The 20,380-nt window shown below is 43.4% G+C and overlaps 1 protein-coding gene across 16 annotated transcripts in view; it reads right to left on the reverse strand.

Annotated features, from left to right (window-relative positions):
- Positions 1 to 141: 141 nt before the first annotated feature.
- Positions 142 to 20,380, reverse strand: part of LOC126577765 (sorbin and SH3 domain-containing protein 1) — a 31,529-nt gene continuing 11,290 nt past the window's right edge. For 3 of the 16 annotated variants that reach the window (XM_050239670.1, XM_050239673.1, XM_050239675.1), the window contains exons 3-18: positions 14,624 to 15,070; positions 14,232 to 14,381; positions 14,040 to 14,161; positions 13,898 to 13,970; positions 13,738 to 13,773; positions 13,324 to 13,453; positions 13,112 to 13,247; positions 12,731 to 12,763; positions 12,137 to 12,195; positions 11,867 to 12,042; positions 6,051 to 6,164; positions 2,269 to 2,608; positions 2,077 to 2,191; positions 1,779 to 2,000; positions 1,498 to 1,688; positions 142 to 1,430 (exon numbers count right to left, since the gene is read on the reverse strand). In XM_050239670.1, the coding sequence (XP_050095627.1) occupies positions 1,262 to 1,430; positions 1,498 to 1,688; positions 1,779 to 2,000; positions 2,077 to 2,191; positions 2,269 to 2,608; positions 6,051 to 6,164; positions 11,867 to 12,042; positions 12,137 to 12,195; positions 12,731 to 12,763; positions 13,112 to 13,247; positions 13,324 to 13,453; positions 13,738 to 13,773; positions 13,898 to 13,970; positions 14,040 to 14,161; positions 14,232 to 14,381; positions 14,624 to 15,070 (2,513 nt within the window). In that variant the 3' untranslated portion in view covers positions 142 to 1,261. Of the gene's footprint in view, positions 1,431 to 1,497; positions 1,689 to 1,778; positions 2,001 to 2,076; positions 2,192 to 2,268; positions 2,609 to 6,050; positions 6,165 to 6,580; positions 11,177 to 11,866; positions 12,043 to 12,136; positions 12,196 to 12,730; positions 12,764 to 13,111; positions 13,248 to 13,323; positions 13,454 to 13,737; positions 13,774 to 13,897; positions 13,971 to 14,039; positions 14,162 to 14,231; positions 14,382 to 14,623; positions 15,071 to 16,817; positions 16,875 to 17,059; positions 17,635 to 18,770; positions 19,314 to 19,917 lie in introns of those variants that run through there. The other 13 variants (XM_050239666.1, XM_050239659.1, XM_050239669.1 and 10 more) reach the window with 10 other exon arrangements.

Consider the following 20,380-nt stretch of genomic DNA (forward strand, 5'->3'; position numbering starts at 1 on the left):
TCATAATACTATGAATACGTTAATTTTAAAATTTTATGTTGATACCTTCCTGAAACCTTCAGGCATTGGCGAAACGCAATTTCATTAAATATTATTTAAATTATTCGGATGTTGAATAGAAACGGAGGATTCTACTTAAACTTGTGTTTGCTAGTTTTGTTTATTTTTATTTAACCATTCGACGGAACAGCTAGCTGTGAGTGTCAGTAAAACGCTAAACGCTCTAGTTGCTGCTCTACTAGTATAACGTGTAAAGTTTAGTGAAAATGTTCGTTTAGTGTCGCGACACGCGGTTTTATCATTCAAAAACTGTTAAAAGGCATACTCTTACTACTGCTCCTGTGTTTCAATGCATTTCTGTTACTATTGCATTTGATTGAAGTTTCGATAAACATGATTCTCACTAGATGTTAAAGGTTAGAGTTAGTTGCTGTGAACGGCACGAAACCATGCTTGGTGTATCAAAGAAGGGGCAAGTAAACCCGACTACGAGCAGGACTTCAACAAGATTTGTCGTGAAAAAAGTACCTGTCTAAGCAGGGATGAGTTTGATAAATCGCAAAAAGAGTGTATTGTGTTGTCACTAAAAAATCATTGTGCAATCGATCGGAAACATAGGCGACTCAATTAATCGCAAAGTAATCTTGGATCTGGTTTATCTGAAAGCATATTTTTCACAAGCGTGTGTTGTACTTGTCTTTCATTCTCTTTGAAATCTACTCAAGATACAGACGGCAAATCAAAGGCATTCGAACACTGCATTTGATGAGGTCGCGCTTTGCCATAATGCCTCGCTGCCTAAGCTATTACCTAAAGGCACATCCGTTTTATTGTGGGTCACTTTTTTTCTACATATTCTCAATTGACTTTGCACGGCGACGGTACAGACAGGCGAAATGACTACACAACTCAAGACGACATGTTCTATTTTGTCGTTATGTGGCATTAGCTTCTAAGAACACTGTTTTCTTCGTTTGAGAGAGATTTGCTTTCTCACGAACGATTAACAAACACTTGTTTGTTAAAATGGTAATTACCAGTATGACTAGCAAAGTACTACTTTGATAATTGTTATTATGTTTTTGGTATTACTCTTTGCTGTTTCGAAAATCGACGTTGTTTATACGGTGGCAAGGATTGTATAGCTGCTTTTCGTCTGTGACACTTTGCTGCTTTTTCTCTCAAGTTGATGCAAGAATAAGGACACAAGTACTATTCCGCTATTTAGTGTTTTTGTATCCGAAACAAAAACTGTTGTAGTTCACAGTTTGTTGACATAATTTCCTGGGAACGTTCCAAAGCATCCGGAACGCGCCGATGTTCCTACATACCAGCCATCATCACATTTTTCCAGCACGTACACAATATCTCCTTCGTGTAGCTCCAGTTCATCGGTGTTCTGCGGTTTATAGTTGTACAGTGCACGATACCTGAGATAGAGAGTATAAGTTGTGACGATTTAGGTTGACACGAGATTGCATCATGTCTCATACTCACGATATCGGTTCATTGGATGTGTCCACATGTAAAACTTCTGTTTTCTGTACTGTCTTCGTTTCACGCACTATTCCGGGGGAAACTCGCCCATTGCTGTGCGTAGTGCCATAGTGCGTAGAGAACGATTGCGTTGCTGCTTTGACAATTGGCTCAATTTCATAGCTTTCGGCGCCATCGATATCCGTCAGTATCTATTGACACACAGAAAAGAAGGCACAGATTGAATATTTCCCACGACACGCTTCTTTTTAAAAGAAAATAGGGCGTATCTATGGGCTCACCTCTACATACGATACAGGAAAGATTCCTTTTTTGCTACCGATTTTTCCTTCGAACCAGTTCTCGTCCACCCGCCTTGTAAGTGTGACCAACTCGCCCTTCAGCAACGATAGTTCGACGGCGGTTTGTGCAGTGAAGTTAAATTTTGCTCGCGCTTTTCCCTCGCGCGTAGGCTTTTTTGGCAGCGGTTTAGCATTCAAATTAGCGTTATCCTTGGTGAGAATCTAGTAACGATTAAATAAAAAGCATATAATGACACCACACCATCATACCATGATTGCATCTCAACGCACAACGCACCTCAATGTAATTGGCTGGCAAAAGGCCAACGGTGGCGTTATGTTCGCCCTCGTACCAGTTTTTGTCAATCTGTCTTCTCAGGTAAATTATGTCTCCTTTGCGGAAGGATAGCTCTCTGTAATTAGAAACAATTCCACAAAACGTTTATCAGGATCATCTATGATCGATGATTACTCCCAAAAATTTATTTACCTCATACTCTGACCCTGAAAATTGTACAACGCACGAGCGATTGTCTTCGGTTGCTGTTGCTGCAGAGGTTTCGGTGAAAGATCGGCGGCGAAGTCATCGTACCGATTAAGAGGGATCGGTGATTTTTGTGACGGTAGGATGTTGTCTGCGTGCCGTCTGGAGTGCATGTCCTCCAGCTCATTAATGTACTTGCGACGGCGCTCTTCTTGGTATACACGACGCATATGCTCCGCCTGACGGTATGCCAACTCGTCATCCGGTATCGGTTCTTTGTACTCGAACCGGATGGGCGTTTTGTAGTGGATGTTGACATCGCTCTCTATGTAACGACGTGGAGATTCTGTGTGCAGGAAACACATGAACGTATAAGACGAGCACAATTTGCAGAGGAAAAAACGCAATAATACTAAAACCAATTCATGAGGGAACTAATTCCAACCGTATGGATGATTTGAAAGCGAATCTATGCCCAAATTGATCGTCGCTGATGGCCCTTATAATATAATGAATTCATGTCTGTCCGAATGTCCCTTATAGACTCCAAAACTTCTGGACCGATAGACACCAAAATTGATACGAAGGGGGCCGATGAGGGTTATAGACGTTAGAATTCCTACGCTTCGTTCTTTCCTACCCTTTCTGAACAATTAACTGTTAAAAACATGAATTATTCCCCAAGTTACGAATAAAAACTCATCAAAACTTGCACAATTGTTGATGGTCACCTGAGAAATTAGACCATCCAGACCCAGGGGAAGAGGGTCCCCATACAACTCCCAAAGCCCTGCACCAAATTATGTAAAACTTGTTTTTCTTGGTAAAATGTATCATATTTGGATGAATTTTTTAACAAATCGTCCCCAACATACGACCAAATATACTCGAAAAGTAATTGTAGTGGCATTTGCAAACACCACGTGTTTTCTGCAAACAAATCGTCGAACTGTTTTTGTTTCGAATCAAAAGACTTGCCCTTTTAAGCGACGAACCCCGTTTGATCATAGTGTAATGAATTTTTCAACTTAAAAATTCGTTCCTGTTCACGATAAACCCACGACCGTCCAAAACAGAACGAAAACTGTCGGGGCAGCTAGTACTAATTAAATTATTTAATTGTTTGCTTACACTATACCGCAGAAATACGGTGACGAACGAGTTTACGGCTTGTTGATACTTTTTCATCGCTTTCAAACGGATATAGATACATCCGACAATGCCTTTAGCAACACTTTCACTAAGCTAGGTGAATGGTCAGTAAAGAAACATTATGCACATCATAGGGCGGGTTGATTCATTGTGGCTGCTACACACGTAACAGTAGCAGCCGGGGAAGTTGCGCCACGTTGAATATCTCCATCCATCATCCTTCAGTGATTCCCATGCTCGGAAGCATGTTTATCAACTTTTCCACCGATACTTTCCCCTCATGCAGGTTACTACTAACGGGTAGTCTGATAAACATTCATATGTGACACGTTCGCTGGGTCATATACGAATGTGGATTGTGGATAAAAACATGTTCATACCTCAGCGCTATCCACACTGCCCGCAATTAACCCATGCCCGGCCTCCATCGGTTCAAGCTGGAGTGTGGTGCAGGAAAATGCTAATTTAAACCGACCATTGAACTACTCTGAAGCGGTACATACAGCTGGCTGATCTTTGTAATGAATAATGAAAAGTGCACAGTGAAGGAGCAAAGAATTATAACCAGGATTGTTTGAAATGCAAAAGACCAGTGACGATTAGCCGTTACCAGTTCTCAGGGAAGTAAAACCATAAAACATAAAATCATAAAAGCGAGTAAAAACCTTCAAGGCAAAATGACTTTCCGTTAGATTTATTCTGCCATTTTAAAACACACATAAGCTTCAATCTACGACGGAAAGTCTCGTTAGTCCACACGGACTGGGTATTCCCGGGTCGGTAAAGTGGAACGGAAATTTACATTCCGCACCCCTTGACAGAACTCTAAGTAAAGAAAATCAAGCTCAACAAAAGATTTCTTTGCTTTTGAACATAAGAACCGAAAACATAAATCTCAAAACAGCTATGATGATCAGCATGAACCAGGTGAATTCAAAGATTCTTCTTGGCATTGAACCATCATCTTTGGTGCCGACATGACTTACCTCGGCACGTCCTATTTCGACCACGTGTGCCCTTGATAGTGAATGTAATTTGCATCTTTTTGATACTTCAAGAGGAAGTTACCCTGCACTTTTCAGAAGAAATACTCTTTAAAATCCGATAAACAGCACCAACTTCACCAGAACTCAACAATCACACAATCGCATTCACATGCACAACCAAAGCTACGATCCAAATGTGAATGATCTCCTGGTAATGCAGCTACACTTTTCACTGATTTCTTATGGGATGACTTTATGAAACATTAACCTATACACCGGTCGAGTTATATAGAAACAGTAGTAGATCAGCTATTTACCCATGAAAAAACCTTACGGCTGTTATGCTGTTCAATCAAGACGATTTCAACCCAAGAAATGTGCTACGGCACGTGTTAGCACAGGTTGGGAAAGATGCGCACTACTACTTCACTGTTGTTTAGTCGATGCGGCTTGCGTAACTAAGGAAACATAACTCCTAGCCAACCATGCGTAGCGACCGACGACAATATGGTTACGATACGAGATACGGGTTGGTCAATATACCACCGATGAAGGCAAGTTGTGATTTGATCCAAGTAAGAAAGATATGGATTATCACACAAATTGATAGACACTCTGCAGAGTAAAATGTTTGGCGCGATTGAACATATCACAAAGGTGTTATAAATAAAATAAAAAAAAACACTTCATAAATCAGTCACTATTTGTCGCTGATGGTTTCGTCTTTATAGACTTCGTGGACAGACGCGAGAAAGTTCGTGTAGTAACTGTTGGCGCGCGTGAACTCAACTGAGCTGAGCAGAGTGCGAACATTTAGCAGCACTTCGAGGTACCGACCGGCTGCCCAAACTCCACCTTTCTCTCCCTTTGCGAAGGTTGGATTGAGTGCGCTGACTCCGGTGAGTCGAACGATGTTCAAGTCACGTACCTCTGTGATCGCTGCACCGTTGCGAGCTAGCGGATCTTTGCAACCGGCCTGCCCAAGCGTGGCAAGTGCCCATGCCCATGCTCACGCTCATACTGGGGACCATTCTCTTCTCCTTTTGCTCGTTTTCCTTGATCTTTCGCTCTCTATCTGGGCTACTCTCTCTCTCACCTGTTCAATCCCTTGTAATAGTAAAACCTATGAGCAAGTTACATTATGTGAGCAGTAATGATCGCCATCATTTCAATCAAGGCCACTTCAACCAACATCACTAAAAGGATCTGCCTCTAGATAATTTTAATTGCAATTTCTTGGTAGAAATCATTCCCTGCATTTGAACATTAAATCCCGATTGCAGTGACATCGACGATCCACGATTCATTACCTCACATAGAAGGGTTTTAGTGGTGAATCATAACTTTCACCTTCAACAGCCCTTGCCTGACTTTCACCATTCAGCCCGCGGGAAAGGGCACTACAACCGTTGGACGACTATTTCGAGGACTCGAGAAAGGGAGAGAGAAGCAAGAAAACTACGATCGACTGCCGATGCTTTGTTTTGTAGCAAACGGTCGTGTTTATCAGTACGATCATTGATCGTTGCGTAATCCGCATTGGCACGAGATGTTCGATGGGTGATGAGTCGGGACCCGGTTGCTAACACTGATACTGACCAATGAAACGGACGATTGGCGAAATGGCATATGGACGACGATGTGACTCACCTGCGCCGTTCGAACTGATTGCGATCGGTGACGATGGAAGGAGGGGTATTGGTGGTAGTGGTGGTGGTGTCGGTGCTCCTTTCATGGGGGGCGATGGGAACGTGAGGTGCGGCTCTAAGGGATGCGCAAACGAACCAAAATAATCAAATGAAGCCAAGCGCTAAACGGGCCAACATGGTTATTGGAAACCAGAAATTGAAAAACACGAAGGCGCCAGGCAGATTAGGAACGAGAATGAAATCTAGTGAGTCCCAAGATCTCAAGAGATATTCACAGAAGCTACTAGTTAGCTGTAAACTCGTGGCATATGTTACACGCAATGAACATTATGAAGCACAATGTGAGATGAGCTTTTGGTATGGCGCATAAGACGAATATGGAGAAGAAGAAAAGGAGAAAGGCGAAAGAAGCAGAATAGTCACAGACGCCCCTAACCTCCCTTAGAACTGCTTAAATACGACATATTAAAGACAGAGTGGAAGTGTCGAAAGTGGAAAATCGATTTGAAATGATTGAGAAAAACCAGCAACCTTCGAATGAATCGGTCGGTATGACGGTGGCACTGCCAGTCATCGCTTGAATCTTCCTCCAGAGCATCTCCGCCTCGAGCTGACGATCGGACACGTACCGATACTTCGATCGGAGACCAATGCCACCATCATCGCACTGGCGGGAGTCGTACAATTGTTTGAGAAATACACTAGCGCTGGCATTCTGGCGGGGCGGCGAAGAAGAGTTGGAACGAAGTGGCAGCGCAGAACGTTGATGACGGTTGGAAGATGACGACAGTTTGCACGGTACAGCGTGCTGCTTATCAGTCAGTGTTCCCGTTGACTGATCGGGAGCAGTAAGTGAGCGTGCATTGTCGGTCGGCTTGGGGAACTGATGAGCAATCCATTCACCCGAAAGATAGCCGCAGATATCCTTCAGCTCACGAATGTCGGGCACCGAAGTGTACATCTTACCGAGCAGCGATAGATTCTTATCATTTTCCACCGATGTCATTTCGAACTTACTCTTGAGCTTCTCGATCTCCTCGCTACCGGACGAAGCACTACGACGAGCCTTGGGATTCTTTCCATTAACCGACTCATCGTGTGGTTGATGCTTGGCTATCTTGCTGTGTTGTTGACTGGAACGACTAGTCGGTTTCATTTCTCGCTTGAGCGAAGCCGTCTTGCTGATTACGTTAATGTGTGGCATGAACCGATCGTCCTTACGCAATGAAGGATGCTTCAAAATGGGCGATATCACCCGCTCTTTACGCTTGCGACAACGGGCAACCCGTGACTGGGTTTCATATTTGTGTGTCATCCGAGAGACATCTCCCGACTCATGCTGGCGAACAATGGTGACCTGACCTTGCTTGTCCTTACTCAAGTCGGTCACCTCTGCAAAGGGGCGGTTCAACTCCGAATCGCTCTGATACTGGCGCGGACTGATCGATGGAGATTCGGATCGGCCGGAACGCCACACACTCCCATCGAGGCTTTCAAACTTATCCTTGATCTTCTTCACCTCCCCCGTCTGTATACAGGTCGCGTAATCTGGCGTAGAGCTACGCGAGCGGAATGTAAAGTTCTTAGGCGTAGCGGACGAAGGTGCCGAGCATTTGGATGAGGTTGTGTACGAACAGGATACCGACCGCTTTTCACCAAACAGATCCTTCAAATCGGTGAACGATTGTGATAGCGTGATCGCGGTTTCGGTACCTCGTTGATCTGAGTCCGTCGCGTCCCGCCTGCCGCCCATTTCATCTTCCGAGGGCGAGGAATCCTCACGCGCATGATACACCGTAACTGTGGGCGTTTCTTCGCCTTGCTTCTCTTCAAAGTACTTGATTTTGCTCTTAATATCCTGTTCCACCGGAACCGGCATTGATCCGACACTGGTTCGGAAGATTACCGTTTTATTGGATGTTTCCGAAGAAATGCTTTCTGTGTCACAGCACAGAGGTTGAGGCTGCACCTTAGCAGATTCTGGAGCAGTTTTCGGCTGTGGCTTCTTGGTTACGGTGGCCCCCTCTATCTTCTTGAGACCACTTTCGAGAGAATGGTATCGATGCTCGGTGGGTAGAATCGTCGGTCGCAGCCGATCTTTTCTATTCTTACCGAGCGATGGAAGGGTGTGATGCTTCTCCAGAATTTTGTCCTTCAACTCCTGGCAAAGTGACCGTGAGAGCGTTGCACGCTGGATTGCCTCTTCTTCGGTGGATGTACTATTGATTGCACGTGGTGCCGATTTGCTCTCAAACGACTTTTGCATGTCAACCAAGGTCTTCTTGCTATGTTCAGACGCTTCGAGATGGCTTGCATTTATCTGATCTTTAGTCAGCATCGAATGACTCCTCACCTTCAACAGTGATTCAAGTCGACTGGCACGCTCCGGTACGTTGATGATGTACTCATGTTCCGCACGCTCCTCGGTTCTCATCAAAACACGAGAGACCGTTTTTTCCTGTTCCTCGGGTTCTTTTTGACCTCCACTGCTGTAAATTTCGCTCAATTGACTCTTCAGCTTTCGCATTTGTTCCGTGCTGAGCGTACTTAGCAGCGTGCTGCTGATGACGCCGTAACGCTTGCCAGCCGTGGCCGAATCCAGTGACTGTGGCTCATCCTTTTTCTCGTTCGCTAATGAGTACTTTTCCTCCATCTGATTCGCCACATCGACCACAGAGGATCCGCGCCACAGGGGTTTGTAGTGATCCTTGCTGACTTCGAGCTGCCGCAGCTTTGCATCCTCGAAGGCTAGAGCTTGCTGGTTAAGAACGCACTTTAAATCTTCGACAGATTTTTCACGATTACGTAGTCCAGTATCTAGATCACTATTCCAGCGCACTTCCTCCGGATCACGAGGCAAGAAGAAAAAGTCTCGCTCCTTCTGATCCTGCTTCAGTTTGTTCTTCAGCTGCCACAGCTCCCGTTCGGCCTTTTCGTGTTCTCTCACCCGTTTCCACAGATCAAAATCTATGATCTCTTCCTCACGTGGGCGCCTCGTTCTCAAATCGCTCGAAGAGCACGATGTCACATACTCCAACTGTCCGAGTCGCTCGAGACTACTGTAGAAAGAGTTCAGCTCACGGAATCGTGCCCGTGAAACGTTCGTACCAGACTCGCCATTTAGGTTCAGTGAATGAGTGCGTACTAATGCCTGGTCCGATTTTTGCTGATGCTGACGCTCATTGCTACTGAGACTTCGAGCACGAACTATCTTTCGTACATGTCCTTCGCCTTTCAGCGTTTGTATACGCCGGCAAGAAGGTGATCTAGACGTACGCGTAGTGGATTCCACCCTACGGCCAACGATCGTACGGGGAGCGCCGGTACTGACGAGCTCTTCCTGGATCACTCTAGTAGTCATTGTTGTTGTAGTGGTGGGCCCTGTGGCGTTTGATGACTTTGTTGGCTCACTGAGGCTGCGCTCGTGAATACTATAATCAATTTTCATGCGTCGTCCGCGCACATAGCCAAACTGTTGCTGCTGCTCCCGGTCATCCTCATGTTCAGTTAGCTTCGAGAGTGATTCGTAACGGTTCATATGAGCAACCATTTCCCCAGCAGGACAATGTTGTCGATCCCCATCAGCAGCTAGCTTGGACTTGGCTCCACGATATTCCATAGTACGGAATTTTGATGACGATACTGGTCTCGCTTGGGTTAGATAATAGTTTGGTGGCTTCAGTGAGGGCTCCGATTTGCATGATAAGCTGTTCCACATGCGGGTCTTCTCAAGAACGCTACCGCTTGCACTTGTTTCTCCTGGTTCTGGTGTTGCACCGGAAGTACCAGAGCTTTTAAGAAACAGATTCTGAAAGAACGAATCAGTACGCACATTCTCCGTTTGTTCAACGATGTGCTCACTGTAGCTACTCCCCACAAATCTTTCTCCTTTCTTCGTGTCTGATGAAATTCGACTTTTGAGATGCGCTACACGATCCAAACTGTTAGACCCTGAGCCCCGTAGCTTAACATCACGGTTACCCCTAGCGAGTGTGGTCAAGGTGGATGGAATGTAAGAAACACGAGACTTGCGCTTCGAACTGGTGGAATCGATGGAATATGTTGAGTTGGTACGTGCCAGACTTTGATTTGAGGCTGTTTTGGATTTCAGACCGAATGCTTTCGACGCCTTCTGAAAACTTGTTCTTATCGTAACGTTCGGCGATGTTCCAACCGTTGGTTTGCCACGTGTATGAGCTTTCCTGGCAGACGGCAATTCTTTCGATCTATTCCCGGGCGACACCATCGACACTTTGAAAGAACGATCGTCTTTTTTGTGAATCGAAACAGGTGACACGCATTTGTTGAGACTTTTCGTCGATGAATACATACTGGATGCACTGCGGAATGTTCCATTAGACGAGAACCGTTTCAGTGAAGATCGACTCCCAATTGTGGCGTACTTCTCTCTTGCCGATACTTCCTCGTGTGAAAGATAGGAGCTGCGTAAGGCTTTCTTCACTTCGTTAGGCGAACGAAGATCCGGATTGCGCAAAATGCTCGTCGAAACTGATACCACCTTCGGCAGCTTCTGTTCGATACGTTTCTTTTCCTCGGCAAATGTACGCTCTTTCGAAATACCACGGCCAAACGCGACCGGACTGGGGCTGGATTTACGTTGATGGGTCGGACTAGGGTACCGTTTGGTGGAAGCTACACGTGTGCTGTTTTCCTGGTTTTTCTCTTCCTTCACAAGGGACGAGCTTGAAGTTGCCGCGAACAGCTGCGGCCCTGCCGACTTGGAACGATAATGATCGATCTTTCGTACCGTTCTGGGGCAAATCGACGCCACAGTCCTTTGGGTTGTTTCGAGAGTTGTTCGCTTATCGTAATGGTTCGTTTTGACATGAGACATAATCTTCAGCGTTGAGTTGCTTCGTGAGCTCTTGCGACTCGGCGGAGCGGGTGGTGCTACGGGCACAAAGGTACGTGTTTCTTGTGGAAACGCTCCGAACATATCCAAAGGACGGCTTATGCTTGTGATCGGATAGCATGCGATCTCACGCGAAGATGCCATTAAGAACGGGTTGTTACAGTGCGACATAGTGGAGCTACTTGGATGGTTGATCGTAGCTTCCTCGCTAATTTCCACCTTTAGATCCGTCTCGCACGATGCGTCGGTGTCAGCTGGACAATCTGTGGAATATGTGACGAATGTGGAATACTCATTTCTTTTCTTACTTGTGCTAATCGATGCCCTCTGTGCCAATAATTTGTAATTTTTAATCGGGCCATAGTGCTCCAAGTAACACTCACACGCACACATTTTTGCAGTAATCCACACGTTGCATTAGCTCAGCATCAGCGAAAGGATGTAGACCATTCTGGCCCATCTTGGCGCGATACTAGCTGCGAATAAGATACTCGTGCTAATCCATTTGTGAGGATGCTTTTCGTATAAGGCAATAATACTGTTTTTATCATGTGTATGTAGAATACCTACTCTCCAAAGACCGTAATCATACCTCCACCTGGTTAATTTACTGAAGATTACTCAACTACACTTTCACCATAGACCAATTCCCATTCCGAGAAATGTGTATAGAACAGCTTAAATTTAATTGCGGATGACACCGAGAGAAGGGAGTTACTGTGGATTTATACAATCTTCATCTAAAAATCTATTAGTATGATAGATCATAGAGCATAGATTTTCTTTCAATGCCATTCGACTTTCGTTGAACGGAACGCGTTAAAAGGTGCTAATAGTAAAAGAGCCATTACAATATTTAGGATGCAGCATAGGATGTGATTCTTAGGAAGTGTTAAAGCGTGATGATTTCATAGAAAGTTAGTTAACCAGTGCATGAATTATACCTTTTGGTTTTTCTGGTGCGGGCTTACGGAAACCATGTAGCGGTATCTCGCCTCCGGCCTGCATGGTTTTGTAGTACTGCTTTTGTTCGACCGGGCTCAAAGCTGCACTGGCCACTGGTTCCCGTTTTCGAAATACCAGTGTCGAATCACTTTCGTACCCTTGCTCTTTCAGGGCTCTATTGCATAAATAAAAAAAAGGATAAAATAAATACTCATTTCATTATTCGCTAGTATGGTGAGATTTACTTCTGGTTTAATACCACCACTTACCGGGAGAGGTTGCCTTCTGTATAGGTTTTACTCGTGGTAAGCTTTTGGTGTTCCAATTGCTGAATGAATAAAATAATGAGACTTGTGAATCGCGACCACGTATGGTAATATAGAAAGCGGAATTAGAATTTTCCCTTATTAATGCGTTGTCGCTTTTGCTATTGGTTTAGCGTATTGGTGGACACATACACCACTTGCCTCTAGAAAACACATTATTAGTTTTATTAATTGAATTAAGTAATACCAACCTACATAATTAGTTGGGAAAATGGACGATAAAGCATGTTAGTAGAAAATTTGTTGGCCATTTTGATAAACAAACATATGTGATAACTATATCTGTCATTTGTTAGCTAGATTTGATTTCAAATATAGCTGTTTCGCACAGAACGCATTATCAATCTTATGTTGCGAGTGCTATGCAATAAAGAAGCATTATGAATCCAATATACTCGTGATTAGTTACTCGTGATTAGCGTCCGCTCTAAGATGGGTGCCAGTGGAATAAACATCAATTTCTATTTCGGTAGACATTATATCGTAGATTACATTATGGTAAACACATAGTTAAAGACAAATTGAAATCAATCGTACCCCGTTGAATATATCCATCACTTCGTCCCACCACTGTTAATGCACGTGATTGTGGTGTACGCATATGCATGTTTTCCGCGTGGTCACAAAGGATTCACAAATAGTGTAAAAGAAAAGTGTATCGAATGTGTAAAAATCGAAGAAAAATAGAAGACATCAGTGATAGAGTGTGATACAGCATTGCGAAGAAAAAAGTGGGTATGACCAAACGGTCTCATAAGCTTCTCCAGCAACGGCACACTCATTTTGAAATTGAAATCTACGACAGTGGATTATGCTGCAGCCTTGCGTTTTATACAAAAGCTATCGCCAACGTGGAGCCAGCTGTACTGTATAGCAGATAATTAAGTATGATTTAAGTATAATACTATAGCATCTTACCGCTTTCGATTCTTTTTCCGAAATTGAGGATCGGCCGGGGGTATAATTCTCAATCCTTCCAGGATGATTTTTATAAGACGTGCTGCCTGACTTTATGGGCTGGTTATGTTGAGTAGTTTGTTGTTGAGTGTTGAATCTGTAATTAAAGTATGGACATTTTTGAAAAAAACCCCACTAAGCCTCTTCTTTAAAAGAACCAATTTGATACTCACTTGTTATAGCTTGTAGGGCTCAATCCTATCGGAGTTCTCCTGCGGTCTAACGTACTATACTTGATCGTATAGTCCGAATCGTAATTAGGTTCTGGTTCCGATTGGTAGCCGCTCGATTTGTAAGGATAGCCTGTAGATGTTATCATGACATAGAAAAAAAATATTAACGAGAATATCTCTTCAAAGTAGTACATGGGGCGTGAAGCATATTGAACGTGTGCGACTGTAAAGAGCGATTCAATTACATATATGTGGTTCGTGTTCAATATCACAGTGTTTTAAAGGTGCGCAATGGAAAACAATTAAAATCTTTAATTAGATTTAGAAAATTGGGTTTGATAACGCTTGGTTATATATGCATTTAGGCATAGTAAAGCAGTGACGCTTTTGCGAAAATGTTATGTAAAATATCACCTCTACGGGTCTTATAACGCACGGTCACATAATCGTCTGAAATAAAAAGGGAAAATGTGTGTATCAAAAGGAGCACTTGTGTGTAAAATACAAAGATTACACAGAGTGGGAATGTGTAAGTGTATTTCTAGCTTTAATTCAATCAAGGTCAAGAAATTACCATCATCGTGGGCCTTGTGCAAGGTTTGATACATTTGCTTATACCATTTATCGCGATTGCCTTCGTCGATCTCCTAAAAAATCAAAATATTCTCATAAGTAAGAAGTCGTAGTGTCTTCCTACTCATTACTGTAAAACATACTGATCTTAATGTTAGCGGCATTCCTTCCCTTGTGGTAGGTCCAATACCAGCGACCTTATGCACTGTTTGCTGCATCATTTGGCTCTGCACGCCTTCGTGCTGCATTTCGGAAGATGAATACCCTAGGATAAGTACAGAACACTAGTTGACACTTATTGAAACCATGATGAATGAAAATAAAGGCCTGCAAACCTGTACGAGGTGCTGGACTGACGATTCTGTTCGAAGAACCACCTAACTGCTGTTGTTGACTGGAGCTAGTAGTTCGTTTAGTAACGGTTGTCGCCGACGTTTGTCGGTCTGCTGCCATTTCAGCGTCTCCTACTACTGCTGCTTTGCCATCTGGTTTTCAAAAAGGGTTAGGGTTTGTTAGTTCCATCAAATCACCCTTGTGATTGTGAGAAAGTACAATACATTTGGCGAGGCTATTAATGAAAGAACGCTGCAAGAACTGTTTGTAACATAGTGCATTCACATCAGTGAGAGTGTTTGTCTGCACAACATTGCTCAGTGCAAGTTTTGTCTGCAAATGGTGAATTTTCCCGACACTCGACATACCATCCGGGGCTAAAAGCATTACTTACCTTTCGATTTAAGTAGCGAATTGATCGTTGGTTCTTGCTGCAATGTATCAGCGGCTGATCTAGGTTGCGGAGCGAAGCGAACCTGCTGCCCGTGGCCCTGGGGTTGCGGTGGTGTCGAAGTCGAGATACCACAGCGAATCGAGGACGATGCGTTAGATGATGGATTGAGTTTCGACTCCGAAACCGCAAGTGGTGGAGAATAACCGGGCTGGGTCCAAGGAGCCGCTACTGCTGCAGGAGAGGGCGACGCTAGTGCTCTGCGGCTTGGTGTCGGGGATTCGTACCCGATGGGCCGAAATTCGCGACGTTCTGGGGCTGGAGATGGTGGGGCACTACGTGGCACCCAGACTTGCTGAAGTGGTTCGCTTGCTTTACTGTTTGATGTCCTCTCCGCGAGTTCCTCTTTTGTAAGAACTTCAGTCGAACGATTATACGGTGACCAAACGCCTAATGAGAATACGGAACATTGCGTTCATTAACTTGTTTGCCAGACTCACAACAAACTTTCACAAACTTCTGATTCATTTTAGACAGAAAAAACAGCAGGCTCAGGTTAGCAAGACGCCAGCAAGGTTAATAAACAATATGAATGCACATCCATTTTTGTACAGCATATGTTTCTCGTAGATATGTTGTTATGTTCAAGGGTATCTGACTAAAGCAGTACGTTTTAAATTATATTGCGTCATTCAACGTTTTCCCAAAAATGCTAACAGTTGAATAACTCATGATAATTTATGATCCTTTATTTCATTACGCAGAAGCATTCGAGGCCACCTGGAACCACTGAGCGTAATAGCTTAAAATAGATCAAATATTCATGGCATAGGGTAAGTAACGATATAAACGTGACCAATTTCATTGGATTCATTGTTTACGATCAATATGTCCTCTTGGTATGCCCAACTGTTTTAATGCACCGTATCCGTCGCAGAGAAAAGCGAGAGATGTGTTGACTTAAAGAATGTTTAAAAATTGAGCTCATTGGCAACGTTCAGTCGGTTCAGCACGTTGAAACATTAGCTAGTATCTCCTCCAGCAATCTGCTCGATACTCCTTGCCACAACTTTACGTCAATGATCGAGAAAATACTGAAACTCCCACGACGTCTGCCCACGTGACTACATTTAGCGTATCGTAGCAACGTTAGTGGTTAGATTGTGTGTGTGTAGTGATTACAAAATTGGAGCTCTGTTTTTACACAAAAATTTATTTATAAATTTCTTTTCTTTTTCTTTTCTCCTCCCCCCTCCCCTCCCCCTTCTCTCTCTCTCTCTCTCTCTCTCTCTCTCTCTCTCTCACTCTCTCTCAAGCAATACATATTTAGGAACGCATGCTGCTATTTTGGCCATTTTCCCACATCCCTGTGCATCTTCATTTCATTCAGTATTTTTTTCTCGTCTTGTCTACATTTACATTTCATCTCTTGTCTGCCGCATTCTGTATGATACATTCAAATCTCGCTTGACAATGAAAACTAGATAACGATACTCTGATTTGAGAAAATCTAAAACTAATTAATAAGAAATGCCGCATAACTACTTTCCAAAAGAGTTGTATCGTAAGGCGATAAGCTAAGTATACTCGAATACAAAACATGTTGTCAATGATCACCCAGTAATGATTATTCACTGTACGCCATGAGTTTCAATACTATGAGCGATATTGTTTGGTTCATCAACAGCAAATCACCATGCCTTTTCAGCAAGCATGTGGAGTTTATTTTCCTCCGACGTTCGTCAATACTTTTCTGTTAGAGATCGTTTGCTGGCCAGTAGACGTAGAAAGCTGTTTCTTTTTTTCCATTCCCATTTGTAAACAATTGAGCCGCAGGAATGTGCTCATGCTCTAAATTACATCATTAGAGACGAGAAAAACTGATGAACTAACCCACAATGGCATCAGTTAGTCATCAAGTTGTAGAATACTGATCGATTGACATGAATTTGAAGACACATACAGCGTGGGTGAAAAGTTGTTTGCCAAAATTAAATGAATCAAAATAAAACTGTAGTTATGCGAACATGTTACACCATTTACCATTCACAACTTTTCAGAATACATATAAGGGAAAAATATATCTATTTCATTTTACTAAAAATGTCCCGTTTGGATGATAACAGCGCTTATAGTTATTTATCAATGCATCTTTAGGTCTAACAGAGCTTACCTACCATGGCGCTTACTGACTTACCTAAATTTGACGAATTGGCCTTGAATTTTGGTCCAATTTTAATGGTTGTATCAGTTTCTGTAATCATATCCATTTTAGTTATTTGCATTTTAAAAACGGATAACGTATCAAATATTCCTATATCATCGACATTGTCTCAAAAGCTTATTATGCTCTCTTGATTAAGCCGGAAATTTATAAATAATATCATTTTAATTTCCAAATGTCGAAGAGCTAAGCGAACATAAGATGATTCTACTAACCCTGACCCATATTTGGATATTATCTCACTGCTTGGCTAAGTAGAGAAAGGTTTGGCGGGATAATAACAGCAGCTTCCTCGACAACACACGAGCTCAATTCTTTTTATCACAAATACTTTGTACAGTTTCTAACACCGAAACATCACTGTCCACCAAATCTACTAATCGACTGCACACTAGTACAGTCAGAAGGATCATCGTTGTTCCTCACATCATTATCATTGCCATTTCGAACTGATCCACCGCCACTCGGACCGTTTTTAATTAAGAAAGCTTCCAATTTCAAGAGCTAGTTTGTCATCTGCACAACACGACATGAAAAGGAATAGAAAACGGATCAAATTCAAACAGACGCATCAGTCGTTTGCGTCGTTTTGCGATGCCACTACGCGAAGAACTGATTCACTCGTTTGCACAATTTTTCGATCGCTAGCATCTGCCTGACTCTCATTTCTGTCGGGGTTTTCTCAGCTCATGCCCGTCTGCATTAGTTTGTGTTGGTTGATTGGTTCTGAACCAACCATGCGCAATAGGATCGGCCATGTAGATACACGCCAACACAATCGAACCGACGTTTGTCTCAACAGTTTTCCTTCACATGGGACAGAGGCCAATATTCTGCTCGTGGAAATGCTCTCGTGACGCTCTTCGCGATTCTTGTTGCTCCGCTACTGTGCAAGCTAATGACCAAAGGGTCAGACATTCGCTCTCAAGCTAGACTTGTTTACTACAATTTTCATGGGCTTGTTTGCTCTTTCCCACTCTATGCTCCCTGTTTGCCGCTATTTGTGACCAAGGGCTAAAAATAATAAAGCAGTTTCCACACCACGGTGATCGCAACGACGATCATCGGCGGAGCATCACAAACGTAGCGACGCTTTTCTCAGGCTTACTACTTGTCTGCGTAGGAGTGTGTCCAACTTGGCCACATTGCATACAGTAATTCACGGAAAGTCAGACGCAAGCCGTGAAGAAAAGATTCTATAACCAGACAAGAAGACACACGCTCGCCGTGGGGTGGACGTGTCTAGGGCACCATGCGTGCAGCACAACAAGTGTGTGGTTTTCGAAGGAAGACTCCCCCATGATCCGACCGCTTGCTGGCCCAGTTGCCAAAACGGTTCTCAAAATATATCCTGTGAATGAACTAGACACATAGAAACCACATAACCTGAGGGTAACGCTGTCTATTGGGATTCGATCAATAAGCGTCAGTGAGCAAGGCTTGGCGGGCGGCGGGAACCCGCCATCAAAGAAGCAGAATGATTCACTAACACAATTTTGAGCGCATCCATCTTTCGTAGACCAAGTCAATCCGAGACCAGTCGAACGGATGCGATATAAATAACTGTCACCATTCGCCCATGCAAAGGCATAGCTGGTGCCAAAAAAATTGACGGAAGACACCGTAACCACAAAACGATTTACGGTGTTGCGGTCACTGTACAGTTGCATAGTTTTGAAAGCGCATTCATAGTTTTGTTTGATACTTCGTTCGAATTGTAGATAATAAGTGACAGGGAAAAAAATGAACAATAGTGTACATGCGACGACGTAAACGAAACACTTTAAACAACGGACAAAAGCGGATAAGCAAAGACACTCGATGTTAAGAACATAAGCGAGGGGGTATGTGAGTGTTTAGTTTTAGCGGGATCGGAACGGATTTCCAATGCAAGGAGATCGGCACAGTGAAAGGATCCAAACATACCGCGCGAAAACAGGAAGTCTTTAGCAAGTACTAGTGCGTGATCGATTTCATGCAGCAGATCAGCCTCGGAAAAGCAAAGGCCTTCACGCCCAGCATCACACGCATCATGATGTACACTAGCATTAACCGTACCCTTCAATTGTTGGCGTTGTCGTGTTTGCTGAACTTCCTCGTTACCGATCGAGTTTTGGCGTATTCTATGTTCAAACTGTTGACATTTATCGCTTACGCTGATTACCGCTGTTTCAGTAGCTTCATCCGGCAAGGAAGGTTTAGCCACACCAATAGGAACCAGGTCTTTCGGAGCTGCGGCTATCACACCAATATTTTTGGGCTTGCATTTGACTGGCACATTCGATGATGTGAAGGATGAGGATTTTTGAAGTTGTTGCTTCTCCTGATGCGTAGCGATCAGCGCTGCTACATTTACTTTTACTTCAACCGAATCGTCGCCCTGCTCCGAGGTAGACTGGATACCATTTTTAGTAGAAGATGACGACAATTTACCGATCGGTAGGGGAATTCTAGATGGAGAATCATTTCCTGCCCAGTGAAATAAATTTAAAAAGAAATAGTTCGTAAGCAAGCTATTGAGTTTACATCCCACATCACGAAACATCAAAGCCGTGAAAAGGCTAGTGCTAAATGACCCCGTTTTATTAAAGATAGATAAACAATCTATCTCTAAACGATTTGTATAATTTATTGATCCATTGATATAAAAATAGTGTACAGTATGCGCTACAGAATATGGAAAGTTACTTCAAAATCATTCCTTTCTTTGACCACAATTGTCATTTCTTTAATTTTCGAGCGTCACGTTAAAATCACATCAAATATGTCTTTCTTTAGACGAAATGCGGGACAGCTGATTTAGTATATTCTGTTCGACTGTTCAATGAATAAAAATAGCAATAATAAATTAAATGTAATATGGAATGTTTCTTTGTTCGCAAGTATAGAACATTTTTCAACAAATTGAATAAATAATTTCCTTGTAAATATCATATCAATCACTTTCTGCCGCATGATGATATAATGCGGATTGCAGTCCAAACGAACACTCCCAGCGTAACACAAGGCACAACTACGGACATCCAGCTCACGGGGGGATTTTTAGATCCTTCACTTTGATCCTCTGACTCACCGATAGGCTGGGAAGGTAAACCATTTGGTGCTTTGCCGTTCTCCTTCGCTGCCGAATTCCCTCCAATCAGTCCCCGTTGCTGCTCTTGCGCTCGAATTTCACGAAATTGTTGGAATTCAGCTTCGATGTGTTTCCGGCTAGCAGTGGGTGTCGCAGGTGCACTGGACATACCGTTCCCTCTAATCATTGGTCGCGATTCGCTTTTTGCTGCCTCCGATGCCATGAATTCACGGACACGATCCTTTACCTTCATTGTAACGTGTTCTTCTTCGACGTTTGGTGGAGGTGGGACCATGGGCGGTGTCATAGTGACTAGGTTACAGGTGGTTGCATTCTGATCATGCAAAGAGGAAGCCGACCGTTGCACCAATCTCGCTTCACGGTTTTTCATCGTATTTTGCCATTCATGATAGAGCTGATTGTTGCCATTATTTATATCGCGATTGGGCAATGGAACCGGAAC

This window comes from Anopheles aquasalis, chromosome 3 (assembly GCF_943734665.1).
Source record: "Anopheles aquasalis chromosome 3, idAnoAquaMG_Q_19, whole genome shotgun sequence".
In the NCBI taxonomy this organism is placed as follows: domain Eukaryota; kingdom Metazoa; phylum Arthropoda; class Insecta; order Diptera; family Culicidae; genus Anopheles; species Anopheles aquasalis.